General features: G+C 39.3%; 1 protein-coding gene across 2 annotated transcripts in view; it reads right to left on the bottom strand.

Moving 5' to 3' along the window:
- The window catches only part of SNX24 (sorting nexin 24), a 162,832-nt gene extending 162,066 nt beyond the window's left edge, over positions 1 to 766 (bottom strand). For both annotated transcript variants that reach the window (XM_060146217.1, XM_060146219.1), the window contains exon 1: positions 444 to 766. In XM_060146217.1, coding sequence (XP_060002200.1) covers positions 444 to 503 — 60 coding nt within the window. In that variant the 5' untranslated portion in view covers positions 504 to 766. The remainder of the gene's footprint in view (positions 1 to 443) is intronic.
- Between the last annotated feature and the right edge of the window lie 20,153 nt (positions 767 to 20,919).

Genomic DNA, 20,919 nt, shown 5'->3' with positions numbered 1-20,919 from the left:
CGTAACTTGGAAACCAACATCAACCCGCCCGCAAAGACACTTCTGTCTGGACAGAGGAGCAGCTGTGCCAGAAACGAACGCAGCCCATCCCGGGCTCCAGAGGGCTGGCGGCGGGGAGAATGGCGAGCGCCGCGTCCGAGGATACGACTCCCGGCGCTCCTAGCCAGAGGCCGGGAGCCGGGCAGGGAGGGGGAAGGGACCAAACCGGGGCACCCCGAGCGCCCGCCGCCGCCGCCGCGCCAGGGAGGGGGCTCCTGTTTCCTTGACACCCGCGCCGGGGCGCAGCCTTCCCAGTGGGCCCGGGGAGGGAGGGAAAGGGAGGGGAGCGAAGGGACCCCACCCCTCAACCCCGCGCAGGGGCGGCGGCTGCCGGAGGAACCTTCCGGACTCGGCAGCCGCAGGCCTGGCTCGCGGGGCACTGTCCCGCCGCGGCCGGCGCCTACCGTGTATCCCCGCTCCAGGTCACTCTCCTCGTAGCGAAACGACGGGATGTAGACCTCCATGGTCGCGCCAGCCGGCCAAGCGGAGGGCGAGCGCGGGGCGGGCTCACGGCCGCGGCCGCCGCCCCGCCCCCGGCCCAGCCGCCCCACCTCCCTTCCCGGAGCCCACGGGACCCAGAGAGTGCGCGGAGCGGGCCAGGGGCGGGAGCCCGAGGGCCGGCAGCCGAGGGCGTGGGGACTCTGTAGCCCGCCGCTCTCTGGGCGGGCCCGGGGCCGGAGCCAGGGGCCGGGAGCCGAGGCCGTGTGGCTCTGGGCTCCTGGGTTTCAGGCCCAAAGGGCGGCAGAGATCAGCTGGGCCCGGAGGAGGCGGGGCCTGGAAACCTGTGAGTCTGCAGAAAAGGGGTGTGCGCGCCACCGCGCCGGGGACAGGGCCGCACCCCGACGCTCCCTGCCCTTGAGGTTCGAGCGTGCGCTGGGCTTGCAATTTGCAAGACACCACCCTTAACAGATCGCCAGACAGCAAGGAGTAGAAAAGCATGGAGCCTCTTCATTTTGCTTTTTGTTGGTTGAATTTTCGCCTTAACACTCGGCTGGCACGAACAGCAGCGAACCCTGCACTACTTCTACCAAGACTTAACTATTTCCCTTCGATTCCAGGGTGAGCGTCTCCTTCTGAGTTAGCCGTCGAACTTGGGAATGATGCTATAATACAGAGCCCTAAAGTCGGTTGCTCACTGAGACACACATTCGATGCTCCAGTTCTAAAATCCTGCCTGTATAGGGCTTTTTAACTATAAGAGAAAAATAGAAGATGTGGGGGGGGGCCGGGGGAAAGAAAGAAAGAAGAAAGAAAGGTGAGGGCTGGAATCTGCCCCTCAGGCCAGAACATAATAACCTGAAAATACCTAAAAGATGAAGTGTTCCAATGAGGAAATTTGGTTATCAGATTACATTTGCAAACTCCGAGTTTCTTCCTTAGGTTAGAGCACAGGGCAGAATAGAAACTTGAAGGTGACTTGTATAGCAAGTTTCTTGGGCTGCAAGTGAACAGCTGTGACTACGTCAGTTTGCCCTTGAGGCCAGGGGGCATTTCAACTTGAAACTCTGAAGTTTATGATGAGACCTTAGTCATGCAAAAGAGGAATAATCAGGCCCTTTGCTTTAAGAACTTGCCTGATGTGGACCCTGCAAAGCCCTCTACAGTAGCCTCAGGTGAAGACCCCACCTTCTCACCACACATTTGCAGCTCCAGGATGTGTCCGCCTGTCAGAATGCCATGCCTCAGAATAGGCTGTGCCCTATAACCAGACTAGGCTTTCTCTTTTCTTCCACTGGCCAGCACCTCCAGATGTAACCAAACAGCTCTGTGGGCTCCATGCTGTCTCAGTTCCGAGCCTGGCTTGTAAGTTCCCTTAAACCTCTGGTGACTATTACACGGTATTGTGCCATGTATTTATCTGCCTCAGCCCTAGATTCTACAGAAAGTACTTTAAAAAAAATATTTTTTATCCTCTTCTTGGCATATTGCCAGGCACATTTTTTGTTAAAGCTTTATATAAGCATTTAAATACTCATCTTTACAAAACCAGCAGGTACCATGCCAGATGTTATTACATCCCATGTCTCATTTAAGCTTCGTAACAACCCCATGAGGAAGTGTTATGTACAGTAGGGCTTTCAGGGACTAAGAAGTAGTGTTCCTGTGGCAGAAGACCCCCCCAAACAATTTCAGGATTGGTGGAAACAGGTTATTAAGGGCTCAGTGTGTAATGTAAACCAGGATTATGTAATCATAAAATCCTTGAGCTACAGATTGCTGATCAAGCTTTTAATATGCTTTTTATACGATCCTTCCACGACAGCCTGCTAGTAGCCTGCCATATGTATCTTTGTCTGGCTTGGCTCACCTATTTACCCATTGGATTTAAAAGTCAGAAATGTATGGGTCCAAGAAGATGTGAAGGTGGTCCAAATGAATCCATTTTTTTTTCTTTCTTTTTTGCTGTCTTCTACTAATAGCTGAGTAATTTTGCCTGGCTGAAAATATATACAAGCTCTCAATATGTGGGTGTGTTCTTGAGGGTCTATCAGCGCAGCTATAATTGTTATAATTTGTTATTTCATATGGTATAATTAAAGCTCAGAGAGGATAAATAGCTATGAAATTACTAGCTAATAATTAGAAGAGCTAAATTTCTAATCAAGTTCTATGGGTAACCACTGTAAAGGGAAGAAGAGAATAGCACTAAAGTAAGAGAACATGGCAAATGTATTATTGTGATGTTCTTACATATCTTTTAGTATGGCTCTATAATCTGTGACAGGTGAACTAAATATCTTCTCAGAACATTAATAAAAATACATGGCAAGTACACATGTAAGAATTTGAACAGTTAGTATCTGTTAATAAAGGCCAGAAAATTACATAAGAAAAATAACAAAATTCTGCTGGAATCTGGGTATGAAATCCCTACACTAAAAATACCACATTTACCTAGTATTGGGCAGAAGTATATTTCAGCAAACTTAATGATAAACTGCTTTAAATACCAACTTATATTAGAAGTCTTGACCAAAATCTATCTAGAATATATTACATATTCAACGTTCAGTTATAAGACTAACATATCATGACCAAACAAGATTTATCCCAGTAATATAAAGAAAGTTAAACATTAGGAAATCTGTTGCCATATTTCTCAACATTGTCAGATTAGAAAAGAACCAAAATAAATGAGTATGAAAATAAATTTTGACTAATACTAAACTTTCTGTGGGTTATTTGTATGGAAATATGTTAATATAAATGTTTCAGACATTACATGAAATTTCTAAAAATCTTATATGTTCTGGTATAATGTTATAAGTCATAATTCTAGTTATTACTTTAAAATGTATATCTCAGAAATAACTACATTTCATTGTCAATTGCGTTACTATGAACTTTCATCAAATCTTTAACCGTGTTAATTTTTAAGTCTTTTGTCATTTACAGACAGTTCTGGGTGTACTCTGATGCTTTTGCAAAAATGTTCCTATAAAAGGGTTTCATCTTCAAGGAATTCATAGAAAAAACTCTGACAAATACAGGTTTCTGGTAACTGACTATACTGCTGAACTGAATGAATAAGCATTTTCAGAACTCTAATGGAAAACTGATGAATTCATAAAAGTGCTAACAAAAGATCAAGATGAAAAAAAAATTAATTACATGGGACTGAGTGAACTGATGAGGATGATTATAATTTTTGTGACTTTCTGTTTGAATAAAAAATAATAATAAAAATTTTTTAAAAATGAAAATAAAATTTGAAACAACATTAATAAATCAGTACACCTCTTCCTAATAATTCTTAACAGGCTGGAAATAACAAGAACCATCTTTAACTTGATAAAGGTTACCACAACCCTATAGCAAATATCCTATTCAACATCATATAAGGAAGCATAAGAATAGTGTCAATAACTTTATCACAAGTATTGTTTGACATTCTGCTGGAGGCCCTAGCCAATGCAATAAGACAAGTAAAATAAATAAGAGGTATAGATATTGGATAGGAAGATATAAAACTAAGGTTACTTGTAGATGAAATGACCTACATAGAACAGAATCAACTAATAACTTATTAGAACTAATAAAAGAGTTTCATAAGGTGCCAGATATTAAATCATCATATACAAATCAATAGATTTCATATTCAATAGCTTGCTTACACAACAACATTAACCAATTAGAAAATAACAGGGAAAACCAAGACTTCATTAACGACACATTAAAAACTTATAAAATTTCTAAAGATAAACTTAAATGTGCAAGACCCATATGAAGAAAACTAAAAAAACATTAAAGGACACAAAAGAAAATCTGAAAATAGTTTTATCATGTTTCTGAATGGGAAGGATCAATATTTTTTTGATTTTCTTGGGTAAGTTTTCACCAAAACAAGTTATAAAGTTAATACAATCAAATGCCCAACCAGCTAAGAAACGTGACAAGATTGTCTGAAAAATGAATAGCCAGGGCAGGTTTGAACCAAAAAAAAAAAAAAAAAAAAAAGAAAGAGGATAAGTTAATCTACAGGATGTTAAAACATACTATAAAGCCATAGTATTTAAACCAGTATAATCCTGGAGCAAAATTAGACAAATGATGAAGGGAACCAAATAGCTCAGAAATAAATCCCTTAATAGATGGGAACATAATATGAAACAACAATGGTATTTCAAAGCTGTGAGGGTAAAAAAATAAGCTATTCAATAAATAGCTGAATGTTTAAATAGTTTTAATCAGTATTTAAATAGTAAAGTTTTAAGAAATGTTAAAAATAGTATAAATAAATGGTGTAATGAATAGTTTATGGGTAACTAGCTCTCCATCTGAAAGAAAAGTAAAATTCATTTTTAAAGTGAATTCCACGTATAGTAAAAAGCTCTAGGAAGAAACAGAGCTACAAAACCTTAAAGCAGACAAAGTCTTATTACAAAAAACAAATGTCAAAGACATTAGGGGAAAGATTATACTATATTAGAGTAGATAAAGATTTAAAATTAATGTAAACCAAAGACCGTAAAGTTTAAAAAACATAAACTGAAAAAATAAATGTAACACATATGACAAAGCATTAATGTATATTTTATGTAAAGAATACATAATTTTCTTAATGGCACAATCAAAAATGGACACAGTGTGAACACGCAATTCCCAAGATAATGCAAGTGGACAAAAAAAAAAAAAGAAAAAGAAAAAAAATCTGCATGAGTTATCTATTATCAAGTAAAAAATTACCCCCAAATTTTAGCTGCTTACAGCAATATGTACTTATTATATAGTTTCTGTTGGTCATGAATCTGGAAGCAGTTTAAGTTGCAGACGAGATGTACACCAAGGCTACAACTTAAGACTCTACTGGACTGCAGGATCCACTCACAAAGTGGTTCACTCACATGCCTGGTAAGTTAATGTTGATTGTTGGCAGGAAGCTTCAGTTCCTGGCCACTTGGACCTCTCCATAGAGACATCGAGGCTTCCTCCAAAGCAAAAATATCCAAAAGAGCTCAGGGCAGAAAGTACACCTACCCTAAGAATTCACACTCCATCATTTCTGCAATATCCTGCTGGTTACAAAGGTTAGCCTATTTAGTGTGAAAGCCACTATACAATGGTTTGAGTCTCAGGAGGCAAGAATTAATCGGGACTATTGTGGAGGGTAGCTAACACATAACCATGAGCAGAGAAACAAATTCTACCATATTATAGGTAAAAATATTTTGGTGTACCTACACTATGAATATTATGTTGCACTTAAAAAAAAAAACTAATGTTAGGATTTATGGGTTAAGATAACAAATTGAACATACATAATTTCACTCCATCTAGCCCCAGTAAAACTGCAACAAGGAATTTCTCTCTCTCTTTTTTTTTTGACGCATAAAGATAGGAAAAGCAGGAGAAGAGAGAATAGCAAAAAGATTTTTATAAGCTAGAAAGCAGATAGATGAGAAGTAACTTTCAGCAAACAAGTAAAAGCCAAATTAAAGCCAGCAGTGGGAAAGCTGAAAATCAACCTGATTTACACAGGACAATACCCAAAAAGATCAGCGAGAGGAACAGATGATACATCTAGAATAGGAGGTAGTTGGCCAAAAGAAGGAAGATTGAATGAAGGCTGAGAATTGGGAAAAATCCCTTAATCCCCTCTTCCATCTTTGCACAGTTCCAGAGGATATTTCTTCAAGAGAGAGTAAAAAAGAGAGTCTTTGCATCAGAAGTTGACTTGCCCAGCTGAGGGCATGGAAACTCTTATCAAAAAATAGTTGGGGTCTGGGAGTAAATGATCATATACATATTGAATGCTGAATGCTGAAACCTTACAGAGGCTGGCAGCTACACCTTTACCTTCCAGGCAAGAAACATGAAGATATTCTCTGGGAAATCTGACAAGCCCAAGAGAAAAAAAGCTAGAAATACCAACATTGGAAATTCCCTACAAACAGCCCGATGAGATTACTCTTCAGTGATGTTCAAATTTGATAGGCCTTGGGTGTGGCCAAGATGGTGGAGCAGGAAGACCCTGAGCTCAGCTTCTCCCACAGGCACACCAAAACTTCAACTATTTACACAGAAACTATTGATGAGAATGACCTGAAGACTAGCAGAAAAGATTTTCCACAGCTAAAGATATAAAGAACGAACCACAACAAGACCTGGTAGGAGGGGTAGCGATCAGTTTAGTCAAGACCCACATTCCTGGGGTAGGCAACAACACAAACAAAAGGATAATCACAACTGGAGAGGTTCTCCCCAAGGAGTGAGGGGTTCAAACTCCACATGGGGCTCCCCAGCCCAGAGTTCCTGCACTGAGAAGACAGGCCCCCAGAACATGCGGCTGTGAAGGCCAATGGGGCTTGTGTACAGGAGAGCCAGAGGGCTGTGGGAAACAGAGACCCTGCTTAAAGGGCACATGCAAAATCTCACATACTCCAAGTCCCAGTACAGGGGCAGTAATCTGAAAGGAGCCTTAGTTAGACACACCTGCTGATCTTGGAAGGCCTGCTGGAGAGGTAGGAGGCAATTGATACTCTCCCTGAGAACACAGACACTGGCAGTATCCATTTTGGGGAGCTCATTCTTCCACAAGGAGACTGATGCTGGCAAGCACCATTTTGGAGTCCTCCCTCTAGCCTATCAGCACCAGGGCCTTATGCACCCAGGAGCAGGTCAACACCAGTCCTAAGCAGTCAGCCCCCCTGGGACCCAGCCCTACCCATCAGCAGGCTGACAGCCTCCATATGAGGCAGGACCTGATAGCCAACTAAGTTGGGGGCCAGCCCCACCTAGTAGTGAGCCCACCACAAGAGAAATGCCCACACAGCCCATGTAGGGGGCACCTCTAGAGTGTACAGCTCAAGTGACCAAAAAGGAGTATGCTCCTGAGCCCCATAGGATGTCTCCCACATAAGGCCACTTCTTCAAGATTGGAAAATGTAATCAGTTTGCCTGATACATAGAAATAAAAGCAATGAATGAGACAAAATGAGGCAACAGAGGAATATGTTCCAAACGAAACAACAAGATGAAACCCCAGAAGACCTAAGCCAAATGGAGATAAGCAATCTATCCAATAAAGATGGGGGTGGGGGGGTGGGAGGGAGGGGATATATGTATACACATAGCTGATTCACTTCGTTGTACAGCAGAAACTAAAGCAACATTGTAAAGCAACTATACCCCAATTGAAAAAAAAAAAAGAGTTCAATGTGATGATCATAAAGATGCTCAATGAACTCAGGAGAAAAATAGATGAACACACTGAGAATGTTAACAAAGAATTAGAACATATAAAGAAGAACCAAACAGAGCAGAAGAATATAATAACTGAAATTAAAAATACAACAGAAGGAAACTGACAGTAGATTAGATGATATAGAGGAATGGACTGGCAACTTGGAAGACAGAGTAGTGGAAATCACCCAAGATTTATTTTTTTTAAGCCAAGAAAAAGGATTTAAAAAAGTAAAGATATGGGCTTTCTTGGTGGCGCAGTGGTTGAGAGTCTGCCTGCCGATGCAGGGGACACGGGTTCGTGCCCCGGTCCGAGAAGATCCCACATGCCGCGGAGTGGCTGGGCCCGTGAACCATGGCCACTGAGCCTGAGGGTCCGGAGCCTGTGCTCCGCAACGGGAGAGGCCACAACAGTGAGAGGCCTGCGTACTGCAAAAAATAAATAAATAAATAAAAATAAAAAAGTAAAGATAGTTTAAGAGACGTCTTAGAAAACATCAAGAATACTAACATTCACATTATAGGGGTCCCAGAAAGAGAAGAGAGAGAGAAAAGGGCAGAAATTTATTTAAAGAAATAATAGCTGAAAAATTCCCTAACCTGGGAAAGGAAACAGACATCCAAGTCCAAGAAACACAGAGTCTAAAACAAGATGAACCCAAACAGAACAACACCAACACACACTGTAATTAAAATGGCAAGATTAAAGATAAAGACAGAATCTTAGAAGCAGCAAGGGAAAAGCAACTAGTTATATACAAGGGAACTCCCATAAGACTGTCACCTGACTTTTCAGCAGAAACTCTCCAGGCCAGAAGGGAATGGCATGATGTATTTGAAGTGGTGAGAGGAAAAAACCTACAACAAAGAATACTCTACCCAGCAAGGCTAACATTCAGATTTGAAAAAGAGATAAAGAGTTTTACAGGCAGGCAAAAGTTAAAAGAGTTCAGCACCACCAAACCAGCTTTACAGGAAATGATAAAGGGACTTCTCTAAGCAGAAAAGAAACACAACACGAAATATGAAAATTACAAAAGGAAAATCTCGTTGGCAAAGGCAAACATATAGTACAGTAAAGGTAAGATTATAAAGCTAGTAGGAAGTTTAAGACAAAAGTAGTAAAATCATCTATATCCATAATAAGTAATTAAGGAATACACAACACAAAAAGATGACAAAAACATTATTTGTGGCAGGGAGGGTAAAGATATAGGGTTGGTAGAATGCGTTGGAACTTAAGAGATCATCAACTTAAAATAATTATATATATGCTTACATATAAACCTCCTGGTAACCACAAACCAAAAATGTATAATAGATAACACACACAAAAAGAGAAATCAAAACAAAACATGAAACACAGTCATCAAATCACAAAGGAAGAGAGTCAAAGAAGAAGAAAGGAACAAAAAACTACAAAAAGCAACCAGAAAACAATTAACAAAATTGCAATAAGTACATAGCTATCAATAATTATTTTAAGTGTAAATGGACTAAATGCTCCAATCAAAAGACGTAGAGTGGCTAAATGGATACAAAAACAAGATCCATATATATGCTGCCTACAAGAGACTCATTTCAGATCTAAAGACACATACAGACTGAAAGTGAGGGGATGGAAAAAGGCATTCCATGCAAATGAAAACCAAAAGAAAACTGGGGTAGCAATACTTATATCAGACAAAATAGACTTTAAAACAAAGACTGCAACAAGAAAAAAAAAAGGGGAGAGACCTTGAAGATGGCAGAGGAGTAAGACATGGAGATCACCTTCCTCCCCACAAATACATCAGAAATACATCTACATGTGGAACAACTCCTACAGAACACCTACTGAACGCTGGCAGAAGACCTCAGACTTCCCAAAAGGCAAGAAACTCCCCACATAGGGCAAAAAAAAAGAAAAAACAGAGACAAAAAATTAGAGATGAGACCCGCACTTATGGGAGGGAGCTGTGAAGGAGGAAAAGTTTCCATATACTAGGAAGCCCCTTCACTGGTGGAGACAGGGGTGGTGGCGGGGAAGCTTCAGAGCCATGGAGGAAAGCGCAGCAACGGGGGTACAGAGGGCAAAGGGGAGGGATTCCCGCACAGAGGATCAGTGCTGACCAGCAGTCACCAGCCAGAGAGGCCTGTCTGCTCACCCGCCGGAGTGGGTGGGGGCTGGGAGCTGAGGTTCCAGCTTGGAGGTCAGATCCCAGGGAGAGGACTGGGGTTGGCTGCGTGAACACAGCCTGAAGGGGGCTAGAGCACCACAGCTAGCCGGGAGGGAGTCCGGGAAAAAGTCTGGACCTGCCCAAGAGGCAAGAGACCACTGTTTCTGGGTGCACAAGAAGAGGGGATTCAGAGCACTGCCTAAACAAGTTCCAGAGATGGGCGTGAGCCACGGCTACGAGCACGGACATCAGAGATGGGCATGAGACACTAAGGCTGCTGCTGGAGCCATCAAGCACCCTCTGTGCAAGCACAAGTCACTATCCACACCTCCCCTCCCGAAAGCCTGTGCATCCTGCCACAGCCAGGGTCCCGTGATCCAGGGACAACTTCCCCGGGAGAATACACGGCACACCTCAGGCTGTTGCAACGTCATGCTGGCCTCTGCCGCCGCAGGCTCGCCCCGCACACTGTACCCCTCCATCCCCACAGCCTGAGTAGGCCAGAGACCCCTAATCACCTGCTACTCTAACCCTATCCCGTCTGAGTGAAGAACAGACATCCTCAGGTGACCTACATTCAGAGGCGGGGCCAAATCCAAAGCTGAAACCCAGGAGCTACGTGAACAAAAAAGAGAAAGCCATGTGGCTGACAGGGTGTTGGGGCTCCAGCCAGGTGTCAGGCCTGTGCCTCTGAGACAGGAGAGCCGAGTGCAGGATATTGGTCCACCAGAGAACTCCCAGCTCCAGGTAATATCAAACAGTGAAAGCTCTCCTAGAGATCTCCATCTCAATGCTAAGACCCAGCTCCATGCAATGACCAGCAAGCTACAGTGCCGGACATCCTATGCCAAACAATGAGCAAGACAGGAACACAACCCCACCCATTAGCAGAGAGGCTGCCTAACATCATAATAAGGTCACAGACACCCCAAAACACACCACCGGATGCAGTTGTGCCCACCAGAAAGACAAGATCCAGCCTCATCCAACAGAACACAGGCACTAGTCCCCTCCACCAGGAAGCCTACGCAACCCACTGAACTAACCTTAGCCACTGGGGCCAGACGCCAAAAACAATGGGAACTACGAACCTGCAGCCTGTGAAAGAGACCCCAAACACAGTAAGTTAAGCAAAATGAGAAGACAGAGAAACACACAGCAGATGAAGGAGCAAGGTAAAAACCCACCAGACCAAACAAATGAAGAGGAAATAGGCAGTCTACCTGAAAAAGAATTCAGAGTAATGACAGTAAAGATGATCCAAAATCTTGGAAATAGAATGGAGAAAATACAAGAAACGTTTAACAAGGAACTAGAAGAACTAAAAAGCAAACAAACAATGATGAACACAGAATAAATGAAATTTAAAAATCTCTAGAAGGAATCAATAGCAGAATAACTGAGGCAGAAGAACGGATAAGTGACCTGGAAGATAAAATTGTGGAAATAACTATCACAGAGCAGAATAAAGAAAAAAGAATGAAAAGAAATGAGGACAGTCTCAGAGACCTCTGGGACAACATTAAATGCACCAACATTTGAATTATAGGGGTCCCAGAAGAAGAGGAAAAGAAAGGGACTGAGAAAATATTTGAAGAGATTATAGTTGAAAACTTCTCTAATATGGGAAAGGAAACAGTCAAGTCCAGGAAGCACAGAGAGTCCCATGCAGGATAAATCAAAGGAGAAACACACCAAGACACATGTTAATTAAACTATCAAAAATTAAATACAAAGAAAAAATATTAAAAGCAGCAAGGGAAAAACAACAGATAACATATGAGGGTATTCCCCATAAGGTTAACAGCTGATCTTTCAGCAGAAACTCTGCAGGCCAGAAGGGACTGGCATGACATATGTAAAGTGATGAAAGAGAAAAAGCTACAACCAAGGTGACTCTACCCGGCAAGGATCTCATTCAGATTTGACAGAGAAATTAAAACCTTTACAGACAAACTAAAGCTAAGAGAATTCAGCACCACCAAACCAGCTTTACAACAAATGCTAAAGGAACTTCTCAAGGCAGGAAACACAGGGAAGGAAATGACCTACAATAACAAACCCAAAACAATTAAGAAAATAGTAATAGGAACATACATATCGATAACTACCTTAAATGTAAATGGATTAAATTCTCCAACCAAAAGATGTAGATTGGCTGAATGGATAAAAAAACAAGACCCGTATATATGTTGTCTACAAGAGACCCACTTCAGACATAGGGACACATACAGACTGAAAGTGAAGGAATGGAAAAAGATATTCCATGTAAATGGAAACCAAAAGAAAGCTGGAGTAGCAATTCTCATATCAGACAAAATAGACTATTACATAAAGCCCTTTACAAGAGACAAAGAAGGACACTACATAATGATCAAGGGGTCAATCCAAGAAGCTATAACAATTGTAAATATATATGCACCCAACATAGGAGCACCTCAATACATAAGGCAAATGCTAACAGCCATAAAAGGGAAAACTGACAGTAACACAATCATACTAGGGGACTTTAACACCCCACTTTCACCAATGGACATATCAACAAATATGAAAATAAAAAAGGAAACATAAGAATTAAATGATACATTAAACAAGATGGACTTAATTTATATTTATAGGATATTCCATCCATAAACAACAGAATACACTTTCTTCTCAAGTGCTCATGGAACATTCTCCAGGATAGATCATATCTTGGTTCACAAATCAAGCATTGGTAAATTTAAGAAAATTGAAATTATATCAAGTAGCTTTTACAACCACAACACTATGAGACTAGATATCAATTACTGTAAAAACTACAAACACAAGAAGGCTAAACAATACACTACTAAATAACCAAGAGATCACTGAGGAAATCAGAGGAAATCGAAAAATACCTAGAAACAATTACAAAGAAAACACGAAGACCCAAAACCTATGGAATGCAGCAAAAGCAGTTCTAAAAGGGAAGTTTATAGCAATACAATACTACCAGAAGAAACAAGAAATATCTCAAATAAACAACCTAACCTTACACCTAAAGCCATTAGAGAAAGAAGAACAGAAAATACCCAAAGTTAGCAGAAGGAAAGAAATCATAAAGGTCAGATCAGAAATAAATGAAAAAGAAATGAAGGAAACAATAGCAAAGATCAATAAAACTAAAAGCTGGTTATTTGAGAAGATAAACAAAATTGATAAACCATTAGCCAGACTCATCAAGAAAAAAAGGGAGAAAACTCAAATCAATAGAATTAGAAATGAAAAAGGAGAAGTAAAAACTGACACTGCAGAAATACAAAAGATCTTGAGAGATTACTACAAGCAACTCTATGCCAATAAAATGGACAACCTAGAAGAAATGGACAAATTCTTAGAAAAGCACAACCTTCTGAGACTGAACCAGAAAGAAATAGAAAATATAAACAGACCAATCACAAGCACTGAAAATGAGACTGTGATTAAAAATCTTCCAAAGACAAAAGCCCAGGACCAGATGGCTTCACAGGCAAATTCTATCAGACATTTAGAGAAGAGCTAACACCTATCCTTCTCAAAATCTTCCAAAATATAGCAGAGGGAGGAATACTCTCAAATTCATTCTATGAGGTCACCATCACCCTGATACCACAACCAAAGACGTCACAAAAAAGGAAACTACAGGCCAATATCACTGATGACCATAGATGCAAAAATCCTCAACAAAATACTAGCAAACAGAATCCAACAGCACATTAAAAGGATCATACACCATGATCACGTGGGGTGTCTCCCAGGAATGCAAGGATTCTTCAATATATGCAAATCAATCAATGTGATAAACCATATTAACAAATTGAAGGAGAAAAACCATACGATCATCTCAATAGATGCAGAAAAAGCTTTTGACAAAATTCAACACCCATTTATGATAAAAACCCTCCAGAAAGTCGGCATAGAGGGAACTTACCTCAACATAATAAAGGCCATATATGACAAACCCACAACCAACATCGTTCTCAATGGTGAAAAACTGAAACCATTTCTTTAAAATCAGGAACAAGGTAAGGTTGTCCCCTCTCACCACTATTATTCAACATAGTTTTGGAAGTTTTAGCCACAGCAATCAGAGCAGAAAAAGAAATAAAAGGAATCCAAATCGGAAAAGAAGAATTAAAGCTGTCACTGTTTGCAGATGACATGATACTATACATAGAGAAAATCTTAAAGACGCTACCAGAAAACTACTAGAGCTAATCAATGAATATGGTAAAGTAGCAGGATACAAAATTAATGCACAGAAACGTCTTGCATTCCTATACACTAATGATGAAAAACCTGAAAAAGAAATTAAGGAAACACTCCTATTTACAATTGCAACAAAAAGAATAAAATACCTACCTAAGGAGACAAAAGACCTGTATGCAGAAAACTATAAGACACTGATGAAAGTAATTAAAGATGATACAAACAGATGGAGAGATATCCCATGTTCTTGGATTGGAAGAATCAACAATGTGAAAATGAGTACACTACCCACAGCAATCTACAGATTCAGTACAATCCCTATCAAACTATCAATGGCATTTTTCATAGAACTAGAAAAAATTTTACAATTTGTATGGAAACACAAATGACCCTGAATAGCCAAAGCAATCTTGAGAAAGAAAACGGAGCTGGAGGAATCAGGCTCCTGGACTTCAGACTCTACTCCAAAGCTACAGTAATCAAGACAGTATGGTACTGGCACTAAAACAGAAATATAGATCAATGCAACAGGATAGAAAGCCAATATAAACCCATGTACCTATGGTCACCTTATCTTTGATAAAGGAGGCAAGAATATACAATGGAGAAAGGACAGCCTCTTCAATAAGTGGTGTTGGGAAAACTAGACAGCTACATGTAAAAGAATGAAATTGGAACACTCTCTAACACCACACACAAAAATAACATCAAAATAGATTAAAGACCTAAATGTAAGATGAGACACTATAAAAGTCTCAGAGGAAAACAGGCAGAACTCTCTATGACATACATCACTGCAAGATCCTTTTTGACCCACCTCCTAGAGAAATGGAAATAAAAACAAACAAATGGGCCCCAATGAAACATAAAAGCTTTTGCACAGCAAAGGAAACCATAAACAAGATGAAAAGACAACTCTCTGAATGGGAGAAAACATTTGCAAATGAAGCAACTGACAAAAGATTAATCTCCAAAATATACAAGCAGCTCATGCAGCTCAATATCAAAAAAACAAACAACCCAATCCAAAAATGGGCAGAAGACCTAAATAGACATTTCTCCAGAGAAGATATACAGATTGCCAACAAACACATGAAAGGATGCTCAGCATCACTAATCATTAGAGAAATGCAAATCAAAAGTACAATGAGGTATCACCTTACACCAGTAAGAACGGCCATCATCAAAAAAATCTACAAACAATAAATGCTGGAGAGGGTGTGGAGAAAAGGGAACCCTCTTGCACCGTTGGTGGGAATGTAAATTGATACAGCCACTGTGGAGAACAGTATGGAGGTTCCTTAAAAAACTACAAATAGAACTACCATATGACCTAGCAATCCCACTACTGGGCATATACCCTGAGAAAACCATAATTCAAAAAGAGTCATGTACCAAAATGTTCATTGCAGCTCTATTTACAATAGCCCAGAGATGGAAACAACCTAAGTGTCCATCATCAGATGAATGGATAAAGAAGATGTGGCACATATATACAATGGAATATTACTCAGCCATAAAAAGAAACGAAATTGAGTTATTTGTAATGAGGTGGATAGACCTAGAGTCTGTCATACAGAGTGAAGTAAGTCAGAAAGAGAAAGACAAATACCGTATGCTAACACACATATATGGAATTTAAGAAAAAAAAATGTCATGAAGAACCTAGGGGTAAGACAGGAATAAAGACACAGACCTACTAGAGAATGGACTTGAGGATATGGGGAGGGGGAACCAAACGTAAGGTAGATAGCTAGTGGGAAGCAGCTGCATAGCACAGGGAGATCAGCTCGGTGCTTTGTGACTGCCTGGATGGGTGGAATAGGGAGGGGGGGAGGGAGGGAGACGCAAGAGGGAAGAGATATGGGAACATATGTATATGTATAACTGATTCACTTTGTTATAAAGCAGAAACTAACACACCATTGTAAAGCAATTATACTCCAATAAAGATGTTAAAAAAAAAAAAAGAGAGAATGAAATCTTGTCAAGTGAGACAACATGGATGGACCTCGAGGGCATTATGAAATAAGTCAGACAGAGAAAGACAAATACCATATAATCTCACTTATATGTGGAATCTAAAGCAAACAAACAAACAAAAACCAAGCTCACAGATACAGAAAACAGATTAGTGGTTGCTGGACATGGGGGCAAAATGGGTTAGGGAAGTCAAACGGTACAAACTTCCAGTTACAAAATAAATGTTATGCAGACGTATAATTGTTAACAATATAGTTAATAATACTGTATTGCAAATTTGAAAGTTGCTTAGAGAATAGATCTTAAAAGTTCTCATTGGAAGAAAAAAAGTTTTGTAACTATATATGGTGACTGATGGTGATAATCATTTCACAATATATACAAATGTAGAATAATTATATTGTAGATGTGAAACTAATACAATCTTATATGTCAATTATACCTCAATAAAAAAATTTTAAAAAAATGAAAAATAGAACTGCCATATGACCCAGCAATCCCACATCTGGGTATATATCTGAGTAAAAATTTTAAAAAACCCATTAATTTGAAAAGATACATGCATTCCTATGTTCATTGTAGCATTATTACAATAGTCAAGATATGGAAGCAACCTAAGTGTCTATCAATAGATTAATGAATAAAGATGTCACATATATATATGTGTGTGTATATATGTATACATATACATATACATACATACGATGCAATAATACTCAGCCATAAAAAGCAATGAAATCTTGACATTTGTGACAACATGTATGACCCTGGTGGGCATCATGCTAAGTGAAAATAAAGTAAGACAGAGAAAGACAAACACTGTATGATATCACTTATATGTGGAATCTAAAAAAGAAAACAAATGAACAAATATAACAATACAATAAAAGACTCACAGGTACAGAGAACAAACTCATGGTTACCAGAGGGGATGGGGATGCGGAGATGGAAAAAAAAAGGTAACTATGTGAGGTAATAAATGCTAATTAGTTTGATTGTGGTGATCATTTCACAATGTATATTTATATGAAACCATCACATTCACCTTTAATGTATATAATTTTTGTCAATTAGACCTCAATAAAGCTGGACATTTTTTTTTAGTTTGACAGAGCTTCCAATCAGCTTTCAGTTCCCACTGCTAATGTTGAGAAGATATCCAAGGAGTAACAAATAGCTGAGCAAAGCATCTAACATGGGAGAGAAATAAAAATAGAAAAATAACTTTGAGAAAACAGAAACAAGGAGTAAAAAACTTTAAAAAAGTAAACTATCACTAATATCCTCAGAGAGATACAGGAAGACATTGCATCTATGAAACAAGAACAGAAAGCTACTTAATAATAGGATCAGAAAATAAGAGTACACTCAGAGAGTAGAACAAAGTTCAGAGAGTAGAACAAAATAACAGACGCAAAATAAGAAAGAACAATAACATCATCAGTCGAGGACATCCAATATTCAAATAATGAGTCTTCCAGAATGAGAAGAGAGAATATAGAAGGGAGGAAATCATGAGTGAAATAACTCAAGAAAACATCCAGAACTGAATATCATGTTTGCAGACTGAAAGCACCCACACATGATGAAAACAGATATATACTATAGCAAATTCGTATGAGATTTAGAACACTGGAGATAAAAGAGATCCTATATTCTGGAAAGGGGTGGTGGTGAGGGGACAATTCATATACAAAAGATCAGAAAACAGAATGGCTTTGGAATTCTCAACAGCAACACTGGAAGGTACAAGACAATGGAGCAATGTCTTCAAAATTCTAGAGAAAATGATTTCAAACATATAATGAGTTAATTTTCCTTAATCCTTGATAATTTAAGTCTTGAGTATAGTTTCTATGCATCATTTTCAGGAACCTACTCTGTATATCTACCAAAATGAAAGAATAAATCAAGAAGGAGGAAAATGTGGGGTATAGAGAACAGGAAATACAACCCTGGGGAGAAGCAAAGGGAATCTTCAGGATTGTCTGTGCAACAGGCATAAAAAGGTATCCAGTCCAGACCGGAGCAAACTGACTCAAGAGGCAGACATTCTGAGGGCTACTTTCACAATGCTTTCTGCCATATCTTCTTTTTAACCTAAGAAACTACTAGAGAATATACTATTCCAACACAAGAGAATAAACCAAGAAGGAGGAAGGCATGAAACCCAGGATACAGGGAATGGATCCCAGAAGAAATGTAAGGTCAATTTGACAGCTGAGAGCAAGGCAAATCCAGAGACACAACAGACCCAGAGCACCAGTTCAGAGAAAGCAGAAGTCCTCAGTAGAGAGAGTCCTAAGGAAAGCAATTGGAATTGTTAAATTACCTGATCTGAGTGATCTTGTGGGAAATGTACTAAGAGACTGTAGGAAGACATGGAAAAAATTAGCAAGATTAAAAAAAAAAAAAGCACCAACCAAATGAAAAAAATCAAGGCATGTTCTACCTCAGGGAAAAAAAATAGGAAAGTCATTGAAAAAAAGGAAACTCTGAGAAACTGTTACAACCAAGAGGAGCAGAAGGAGACATGACAACTAAATGTAATGTGCTCTTTTGGATGGAATCCTGGAAGAGAAAAAGGACATTAGGCAAAAACAAAGGAAATCTGAATTAACTATGGACTCTAGCTAATAATAATGTAACCGTATTGGTTCATTAATTATATAACAAATGTACTATACTAATATGTTAATAATAAGGGAAACCAGGTATAGAGTATATGGTAACTCTGTATGTACTACCTTCACAATTTTTCTGTAAATTTAATATTGTTCTAAAAATAAAGTTTATTTTTTAAAAAAGGAAGAAAATCACAATTAAATATACTATCACTCTCAGCAGTGAACAATATTTGTAAAGGAATAAAAATGCAAATATTGGTTACTGATTTAACCAAAAATTTTGACTGCATTGAAGTGGGAGATGAGTGTATGAAGCAGACAGATGGCAGACTAAGAGAAATAAACTCTCATTTCCCATAAAAAAGATAAGTGGATGATGTCTAAAACTGGTGATTCAAATGACAGCAGGATATGTATTTTACTTAGAAATGTGAAGTATTTAAATGGCAGAAGAAACAGCTAAGAGTAGAAAGAGGTTATCTTTGAGGAAAAGGACTGGGGAAATTGCAGTTTGTGGGGCACAGAAACACTGTATTTTATTAATTAGCCTTTCCAATGCCAGTTTAGTTTTCAGACTATGTCCATGTAGTGATTTGATGAGATAAACATTAATCTAAAAATCAGAAGATTAAAGTCGAGTTTTATCTGCTGATATGCAAAAAGCTTTCAATACTTTAGCAAATCAAAAAGTAAATTAAAGGAATCCGCAGAAATTAGCTTCATCGCACTACGAAAGAGCTCTACGCAGTTGTCATATTGATAGTTATTTTAAAAAAGTGGCAATACACTAAATATTAATGTCATTCCTGAAACTTAGGTTTCCTCCTCTGACCACTTTCTTCATTCTTATTTCCTCATTACCAGAAAAACGATTCTTTCACCTCACCACATCTACATTCTCCAATTTGTGCCTGTCACCTCATTTGCCTTCATCTTCTTTTAGTCATTTAAATTATTTCAAAATCCCTTCCCCCTTGACTTTTCTCACACACACCAACAATCCCTAATCTTGAATGAATCCAACAATCTGTTTTAAGTCCTGCTTTTTCATGGCTGAAAAAAAATGATAACTTTCTTTGTTTGGCTTCATTTTATTTATTTTAAAATATTTATTTATTTGGCTGTGCTGGGTCTTAGTTGTGGCACACAGGATCTTCATTGCCGCATGTGGGATCTTTTTTAGTTGTGGCATGTGGGATCTAGTTCCCTGATCAGGGATCGAACCCGGGCCCCTGCCTTGGGAGTGTGGAGTCTTAACCACTGGACCACCACAGAAGTCCCTTGGTTGGCTTCATTTTATTATTTAAAATATTTATTTATTTTTGGCGGCACCAAGTCTTAGTTACAGCACATGGGATCTTTAGTTGTGGCATGCAGACTTCTTAGTTGTGGCATGCAGACTTCTTAGTTGTGGCATGTGGACTCTTAGTTGCAGCATGCGGGATCTAGTTCCCCAACCAGGGATCCAACCTGGACCCCCTGCATTGGGGGCGCAGTGTCTTACCCCTTGGACCACCAGGGAAATCCCTTGGCTTCATTTAAATTCCTGATTTCCAAACTTATTTGAAAGTCAGTACTCATCCATAGCCCTCTTACCCTTCTCGATTTGTTTTCAAACATCTACTATTTTTCTTTGTGTTTTCTAAACATCTACCATTTTTCTTTGGCTTTTTTGCTGATATCATTCCCTGATGATGGCTTAATTTCCTATTTCACTAAGAAAATAAAAGCATTCAGGCATTGTTTCCAAATATATCTTTCTTTCCCTTCCTTTTTGTTTGGAGGAAGAAACATCCATACTTTTTTCCTGAGGCTCCTTCCATCTACCTGACTTCTTCACTTCCATTCTTCCCTTAGATGTTAGTTGTACGTGGAATTTTGTCCTCAGTAGGCTGATCACATTCTATTTGTTCTCTGAGAAGGCATTCATTAACAATCATGGTTTTAAGGGATCAAGCATGTTCACATTTCTAAGTTGATGGTGCAATACCTAGCCCTGCCTATGTTTTCATACATTTTCATCTTGAATGTCCAAAGGTACATCAAAAACAACATGGGGGGAGGCTGGGATTAGCAGATGCAAACTATTACATACGGAATTGATAAACAACAAGGTCCTACTGTATAGCACAAGGAACTATATTCCTGTGATATATCCTGTGATATATCCTGTGATAAACCATAATGGAAAAGAATACAAAAGACTATATATAACTGAA

This window comes from Lagenorhynchus albirostris, chromosome 3 (assembly GCF_949774975.1).
Source record: "Lagenorhynchus albirostris chromosome 3, mLagAlb1.1, whole genome shotgun sequence".
In the NCBI taxonomy this organism is placed as follows: domain Eukaryota; kingdom Metazoa; phylum Chordata; class Mammalia; order Artiodactyla; family Delphinidae; genus Lagenorhynchus; species Lagenorhynchus albirostris.
Note: the sequence above shows the minus strand (reverse complement) of the source record. Positions and strands in the feature narration are given on the sequence as shown.